The 9,387-nt window shown below is 29.0% G+C and overlaps 1 protein-coding gene across 1 annotated transcript; it reads right to left on the bottom strand.

Annotated features, from left to right (window-relative positions):
- LOC109353044 (zinc finger protein CONSTANS-LIKE 1-like) lies at positions 1,546-2,212 on the bottom strand. The gene has a single exon (XM_019595232.1). It carries the CDS (start codon positions 2,098-2,100, stop codon positions 1,663-1,665), a length of 438 nt encoding a protein of 145 aa, XP_019450777.1. The 5' UTR covers positions 2,101-2,212; the 3' UTR covers positions 1,546-1,662.

The raw sequence follows: 9,387 nt of genomic DNA, 5'->3' as shown, positions 1-9,387 counted from the left end.
GGAACATAAGAAGGGATTTGCAGTTGAATCAGTAATATCAATGAAATTGGGATTGATAAGGATTTGCAGCTAATTCATGATGACCACATTAATGATGTTTCCACGTGGCATATGGATGATATGAATTAATGAGAATTGAGATAAAAAAATTGAAGATATAAAATTGGCACATTTTTATACTTGCTTTTCGTTGCAAAGACCCCATGCTTCAATCGCTCAAAGAAAGAGAAAAATTAATCGTTAAAAAGGAAGCTAATCGAGTTTGTGGGTAATGGCAGATCATAGAGCAAGTAATGTGTAAATTCCAAGAAATTTAATATTGGTGTCTTAAAAAGTTGAGTTTCACACATATGCTTCAAATAAGTGGATGGAGATTACGTGTCCTTGTTCATGTCCCATTTGTTGTACCAAACCAATCATAATGCTTATTTCATTTAAAATAAAAAATTACAAAAACAAAAATTAATATTTTAATATTATTTTATAAAGTTTAATTGGTCTGAAACAATGAGACAATAAAACTATCTGACACGTGATCTATGTCCAAATAAGTCTACGCATTCAACATCCCCATCCTATCAAACACCCTGACAGAGATTGGAAATATCCTCTGACAATTGATAGGATTGAAAACAAAAATATATATTTAAAATGAACTTACTCAACTTATTAAAGACGGTAGCGTTAAAATAAAATAGGAGTAAATTAGTGCTCAATACTCAAGTAAACAGCATATCGCAATTTATTGGGCCTTACCAACCATTTTTACGTACTTACCTCCCATGGGTATTATGGTTGCCTTAATTTATTCTTTTGCATTTTCATATCCTTGACATTGACTTATGAAAAAAAACCGGAAAACCCATGAAGCTAAATCCCGCATAATTTGTTCATTCTCTTTCCCTTGTTTTAAATAAGTTTCATATTAGATATTCATTCCATTATACATAGTTTAAATATTGTTCCAGGATCTCTAGAGTGCACTTACACTAAGTGTTATGAAATTAGAAATAGACATTAAGGGGCACATGTTCCGTATTAGGTTTAACCAATTTAAACGATTAAATCGTCCAGTCTAACTAAGTGGTTTCATATATAATTTATCATTTTTATCAATAAATATATAGTATATATAAATACAAAATTTTATATAATCAATAATTATATACAATTATATTGAAATAAATCTTTCTATTTTTTGGACCAAATTAAAACAAAACATTATACTATTGTTCTATTTTTATAAAAAAAAATTAAATAAATTGTCCGATTTGATTCACTTCACATGTTATTCCAATCTAATCAAGTTTAATACGATCAGACTAAAATTTACAGAGTTCAAAGTGGCTTAACCTTTAATTTGAATAAAAGTACATATCAAAGTTGTTCTTAATTTCGATCAGCATGAAGTGATAAGGTTACATAATACTACTTAAACGTCTTACACCTACTATGTCAATTTTTAAAGTTTTGTAAAATTTTGCACCCAAAGATAAGCTTGAGCAAAGTTGAAGTGCTAATTTCCACTATAATTAAACGAGGTGTTTCGGATTTTCACTAAATAAAAATAAAATCACCTTTTTCCACGAAAATCATAACGGTCATTGTTTCATACACTAAAATATCTTCTCCTTTATAGAAAAGAAATATTAAACCTGAAAATCACGAATCCTTATGCTGTCGTTTCAACGAGGTTGTTCTAGTTACCGTTTCAGAAACACCTTCACCGTTGCTGTTATTAGTACACATGATAACGGATTCCTCAGAACTCGCCGGCGCCGGCGGTTGCGTCGAGGACGAAGGGACCGGCTGAGTATAATTGGAACCACCCATTCCACCGTCATTCCTTCCTCCGGTATCTGGAATTTGTTCTTCGTCGGAGCAATTGTGGCAGAAGGAGACGGTGTTTCCGAGTCTGGCGCCGGAGGCTTTCCACGGCGTGAGAGAGTGGCAGGTGTGGCAGAGAAGGGTTCTGGAGTGTCTTGCGACTAAGAAGTTGGCGGCGTGTACCTGAGCATCGCAGTCCCAGCATAAGGTTGCTTGGTCTGACTCGCAGAAGATCCTTGCCGGAACTTTGCACAGCTCGCATATCTTATTCATGCTGGATAGTTTGCAATTGCAAGCTACCTATTAATAAATCTATATATCCATCCCTTTAATCTTTTTATCTTTTCTTTTTATCTTTTGCAAGAGATGGGCAGAGGAATAATGTAACAAAAAAGATAAATAAAGTATCAGATAGGTTTTGCATAGAATTTGTAATTTAATAATTTACTAATATATATATAAGAAGGTACGTGTCAATTACTAATGATTTTACTATGTGAGATTCAAATATGAGCAACTGTTTTTCTAACATTTGAACTTTAAATAAACAAGCCTAATATACTATAATAAACCAATGTTACCAGAAAGATATTTGTCTACTAATGCTGCGCTAGAACTTCACAATCTTTACAATGACGAAAAGGTATGTATCAAATATATGTATCTTTTATTTATTGGATGTGTGACAATCACATTATATTATTTCTTTATTCAAAAAGTACATAAGTACCCTAATCTTATTATATATATATATATATATATTATACAAAATAACTAATATCGAAAATAATAACTGCTTTATTCACACAATTTAATAAATGAAAATGTTTCTTTGAAATATATATTATGTTTTAGAAGTATAAACAATATATTGATATATTTGATACTCCTAATAATATTTTTATAAAAAAATAAGGTAATTTCATATGTCTTTAACTTTAAATTAAAACAAGATAGTACCATCAATGTCTAATATAAAAAAAATCAACTGTTTTTTGTTCATATAATTGCATTACCAATCTTGCCACTATATTGTGTCAATATAGGAAATACTGCACAACGAAGTTTAAAATTTTGAAACTTGATGCTGTCCAATTTCATTAACTATGAAACAAACTAGTTGCACAATTTGAAAATTTAACCATTAACGTTTTGTATTTAGATTTATATTATGTTTTGTACATTTTCCACGATTAAATAGTTTTAAATTTGGTACTCACTTTTTTTTATACATTCAATTTTAAAATTTCAAAATGACAATATTGCTTCGTCAACTAGAAAGAAATATCACGGACAGAAAACGTGTTGAGATGGATATTTGTTGAGAAAAATACTTGTTATAAAACCTTGTTGGATTCAAAGATTTGATTCTTCTAAACCATACATGTTATATATCTTGAAATATTTTAATTCTTTATAAACTTGGGTGATGAAATATAACTAGTTATGCCAAAAAAAATAGAAAATTTTATCTGCTAAATAATAAACATTAATTTAAAAATTGAAAAAAAAAAGATCAAAGAAAATTCAAATATAAAGTTAATCTACTAAACAAAAAGCTCATAAAGTATTTTTTATTCAACTCTGACATCTTAATTTTAATTCGATATATAAGGGTTAATTAGATACCAAACGTAGAGAGATAATACACCAATTTAATAGGAAAAGGTTCACTACTTAAGGAAATAAAGAGAAACAAGTTTGCATTAGAATTAACATATTTAAGACATTATAATTTTAAAATTATGATACTATTCAATATATTTTTTATTTCAGTTTATTAGAAAGTGATTCTAAGACTTACGTTCATTTTATTATCTTAATTGATAATTGATAAGGGGAAATAAAATATTATGCACCGGCAGTGTTTGATTTTTATACACTATTAATGTATTATTCACCATTCATATTTTTATCATATTGACTCTTGAAAAATAATGAAATATAATACAAAAGAATGATAAATGATATATTGAAAATGTATAAATATTTACACCAACTTTGTATATATTATACTCGTTTATTATAAAATGAGTTTAATATCTAATTTATTGTTAGGAGTTAAAATCGGGTAATGGAGAATCCAATACAATATGATAAAAAAGAGGCGTTTGATAACTTTAAAATATTTTATCCCAAAATAATTTAAAATTCAGATTGTTAAGAATTTATTTATACCAATATTAATATTTTATCCATTATTTGATGCTCTATTATTAGAGAGATAGCTCATATAGTTAGTGTAATGTTTATTTATATAATTTATACATAATTTACCATTGTTTATGTATATAACTTTTGTTTAAAAACTGCTTAGTGATAAGATAATTTTTTGGATTAAGGTATAGTAATTTCAGGTCGAGAGACAAAACACTCGCCATGATCATGGTCACCCTCCTGGCCCCCCTCTCCACCATCTCAATTCAAAAATTAACTTTTGTTGATGATTATATACATTGATATAATAAAATCTATTCGTTTAAAAGCTTTTACAAGTTATATATGTATATAATTTAATAAGTAATATAAAAATTGAATATAATTTTATTGAATAATATTGTTTAATGTATATTGGAAACTGAATAAAAATAGAGACTATATTGGTGATAAATGAGCAATAAATAAACGTGTAATTATGTATTATGTTTCTAAAAATCAAAAGTTTTGAAATTATATAAAAATTTAAATCATCAAAAATATGAAGTATATAAAAAACACCACAAAATGCTTCAATTTCATGTGGGTTTACTGCTTTAATTCCAATGTGGTTCTTTAAAAATGAAATTTACTTATATCATTATTCATTCGTATATTTTGATATTTTAACATTGTCATGTTAATTATTATAAATTATTTGATGTTTTAAAATTTTAATAAATTATATATATTAAATGATGATATTGACTAGTGTTGTTAAAATCATACTGATTATCAAATCAGTCAGTGTATTGGTATAGTGGTTCAGTGGTTCAACTGGTGGTTCAGTAATTAAACCATATATCGGTTAATGGACATACCTACTTATATTTTTATATATAAACCTATAGCAAAAAAATTACAAATAGGTAGATACTCAAATTTATAATCTATATTCATAATCTACTAAAAATTCACATAAACGAACAACTTTAAGTCTTTAACAAATTCAAAATATAAATTACAAAATACATATCAATCCAAAAGTACCAATTAACAACCGTAAAATATAAATAAATGACACAAGCTCACAACGCACTCTATAAAACAAATAAATTTGGAGTTTTAACATTTAACATCAAGGAGTCAATGTTGTCTCATATCGAGATTATATTTTTGAACCAAATCCTATCTTCAGACAATAGTCTAAGATTACACAAATGTCACTGAGATTACACACGAACGTTAGGAACCAAAATGTGTAATCTAAGTATACATTGGAAGCATGTGACTTGAAGTGTTGAAGAATGCTTGGAAAGATTAGTCACCTTGTAATGGGTTTTTAAGTTTTTTTTTTAAAAAAATGTGTATAAACTCGTCAATTTAGTCAAATACCGGCTGGTTCACCGATTTTGATACTTGGTCGGTTCAATATCTCTATCGTACCAGCTAGGGGCTCGGTTCACCGATTTTACAATTGAACCGGCCGATACGGTACAAATGTTGAACCGGTCAAAACTAGTAAACTGGTCGGTTTATACACATATTTTTTTTTTAAAAAAACTTAAAAACTCATTACAAGGTGACCCATCTTTCTAACTCTTCTTCAACACTTCAACATACATGATTTGAAGGCATACTTAGATTACATATTTTGGTTCCTAACGTTCGTGTGTAATCTCAGTGACATTTGTGGAAAAATTCACACATATGGACTTAGTGCACCTTTTAGGAAAATTACAAATATAGTGTAACTTTCCTAGAATCGGCAATGGAAATGCCGATTTCAATTTTTTTTCTTACTTCCCCCAACATTGGCAATAGGGGGAGTTTTATTTAATTGTATTTTTTTGTGGGTTTCGTTTTTTTCTCTCCCCCTGAATCGGCAATTGGGTGGGAGTTTTTGATTTTTTTTAAAAAAATTCCTCTCCCACCTAAATTGGCAATGAGGGGAGTTATATTATTAGTTTAGAGTTTAGTTTTTCAATCTCTAACCCTAACAACACGCAACATAATAATTTTTGTCAACCCGAACAACACGACATAATAATGAAATATTTTTTGCAACACTAATATTATTCAAAAAAAAAAATCTGACACTATTAAAATTTTAATTGTTTATATCCCACAAAACTTTAATGACGTATATGTGATGCAGTGCCACATGGAGGTGGTTTTTTATTCTTGGTCGTTGAACTCTTAATTGTTGTTCATTCCGCTACGAGATTCTCCTTCTATCACATGTCGCCAATTGTGGTTCCTCATCATCTGAATCATATTCAATTTCATCAACATCCTCACTCACAACTTCGTCACCAGTATGTTGTATACAAAAAATGTTTGTAGACGGCATAGTAGGACAATAATATTGTTGAGAATCGTATGTCGGCAATGGTGTACTTGAAGTAGTAGCAAACATTGATGGCAATTGTATGAATAATTATAATTTGCAAACTCTCTTACGGTAGTTGTTGTTGAGGAGTAACTAATGAAGTATGTCCTTGAGAATGACTATCCACTGGAGTTTGTTGCAGAGAGTCTTCCGGTATATGATAATGATGAGTAGGAGGAGCTTCATCAATGTGGGTAGAGTAGCATTGGGTACAATTCAGCCAATACTCCCATCATTTATAAGTGAAGCTGGAGGATGAAATTAGAAGTAAATAATATGATTAAAGAGAAAGTTTAATTTATAAAAAAAAGTTACCATTCCATCACAGTGTGCTCAATCTCTAACATAGATAAGTGTGTGTTCCACTAATTTTTCTAATCTCCTAATAATCACGCTTAACGTTATAAGAAGCGAGAATTCGCCATTGACATCCTACACCAAAATGTTTACATTTGCCAACGTATCTGTCCGGTCTAGACTCTGTAACAACATAGTCGAACGAATATTTTATATGAAATTCTCTAATTGCATTTATGGTGGCTTATTTGGATTCAAATTGCATACTAATAAATAAATCATTATCAATAATATCCGTTAAACCAGTGGTATGTCCAAAATCACGACCAACTTCAGAATTATTGTTCAAGAAAAAATGATGATGGAGTAGTATATGTCATACTACGAGATGAACCATTATCAAATTGAACCTCCTCCTCGTCGCTACACATTTCAATATCTTCTTTATCGCTAAAATCGCTAACAATATCTCTCACAATAGTCATCTACATTTAACAATTAATAACATTAAAACATATAAACTTATACGAATAAAATAAAATGTAGTAATTGAATGATATACCAACCTCTACAATTGGTGACTAAAATCTCACTTCAAAGAAATTTTACTCTCTTACAGAATAGAGAAATGTTTGTGTAAAAATAATGTAGTTGGGTATATATAAGGTTAGGGCTCACGGGTTTGGGAAAAGTACAAATAAAAAAACTCCCCTCCCATTGCTTATATAGGGGGAGAGGAAAAAAATCAAAAAAATTAAAAACTCCCCCATTGTCGATTTAGGGGGAGAAGAAAAAAACAAAAACAAAAACTCCCCATCCATTACCGATTTAGGGAGAGGAGGAAGAAAAAAAATATAAATTCCCCCATTGCCGATGTAGGGGAGAGAAGGAAAAAATATAATTAAGTAAAACTTCCCCTATTGCTGATTTGGGGGGAGTCAGAAAAAAATTGAAGTCGGCATTTCCATTACCAGTATTAGGAAATTTACAAGACGTATGTAATTTTCCTAAAAGGTGCACCAAGACCATAATTTTTCGGCCAAGGTACACTATATTGGTGAATTTGCCGACATTTGTGTAATCTTGGAGTACTGTCTGAATATAGGATTTGATGTAGATATATAATCTCGATATGAGACAACTGTGGCTCATTGGTATTAAATGTTAAAACTCAAAATTTATTTGTTTTATAGATTGCATTGTAAATTTCTGTCATTTATTTATATTTTGCGGTTATTAAGTGATACTTTTGGATTTATATATGTTTTGTAATTTAGACTTTGAATTTGTTAAAGACTTAAAGTTGTTTGTTTATGTGAATTTATATGAATTTTGAGTAGATTATGAATATAGATTATAAATTTGAGTCTACCTATTGAATTTTTTTTTTGTTACAGGTTTATATATAATAAATATAAGCAGATATGTCCAGTTTAACTGACATGCGGTTTAATTATTAAACCACCAGTTAAACTACTGTACCACTATATCAGTATCATGACCAGTTTGATGACTTACGATTTTAAAGACAACATTGTTCTTTTTTTAATATTGTGTATTTAATTTTCATGGAAATAATCATTTTTTCAATCCATTATAGTACATATATAAATAAATAGGTAGTGAGAGAAATATATTGATATAATATCACAAAACATCTATATTACTCTATCCTCTTGTTGATTTTGATCACTGTTGTTTGTAGGTACTACTATACCAAATAATTTGGTGGAAACATGAATGAGACTGCATTGTCTGAAACAGAGCTAAATTATTCATTTTCACATGTGATTAAACTTTATGGAAGTTTGAAGTAGTAATTTGTGTTGGAAATATTATAGGATTAAGTTTGTGTTAATTTAGTCAAAAACAATTGTCAAAATTTTCATCATTTACTTACTTTTTTTAATCTCTATGCATTACCTTCCACTCAATCTTTATGTTACAAAGGTAGAAAGAAATGATCATTTCCCTCGTTTTAATACCCATACCTTTTTTAGTCACGTATGCATTTTGGAGAATCATTGCTTACGTGGCAGGATTCTAGGGTACTCTGCCACGTGGCCATCACATGATTTGCTTTGGCTTCTTTCTCCTCTCATATACCTGCATCTCACGCGCTGCTCATGATTGTGACGGCAAATCGCTCCAAAATCGGATCGACATCAAATTGTGACCGACGTGTGGATTCTTTTATTTGTTTTTTTTTTTCATTTACTTTGTAAGATATTCTTTCATTCGTGTTTATCAAAATAAAATACAAACAAACGTTGGACTTTGTTATTTTGATATCCGATACACTTAAAACTTAAAAGTCCATGCTCGTGCTTTTTATTTTTATATAGAAAGCTATGGAGTACAATATTATTACTAAATTACTATATAAAAATAAAAACTATGGAGTACAATATTATTACTAAATGGGTAAAAAAAAAATTTAAATAATGATGCCATATAAAATTTATTAGGATTCCGTCTTGTATTTCGTATCAACATTTTATCATATTCTAATGAAGTATGATTCGAAGTTATATTGAGTTATTTTTATTACCATTATGTAATTATTTTTTATTTTCCGAATTGTATGTTACTTAAAGTGATGTTTCGAAAATAAAACGAATATAAGGAAATAAACTTTATACGAAATCATTATTTAAATTTTTTTTACCCATTTAGTAATAATATTGTACTCCATAATTTTTATTTTTATATAGTAATTAAGTAATAATATTCTA

The sequence above is a fragment of the Lupinus angustifolius genome, chromosome LG07, assembly GCF_001865875.1.
Source record: "Lupinus angustifolius cultivar Tanjil chromosome LG07, LupAngTanjil_v1.0, whole genome shotgun sequence".
NCBI classification, from domain to species: domain Eukaryota; kingdom Viridiplantae; phylum Streptophyta; class Magnoliopsida; order Fabales; family Fabaceae; genus Lupinus; species Lupinus angustifolius.
This window is presented reverse-complemented; position numbering and strand designations above follow the sequence as displayed.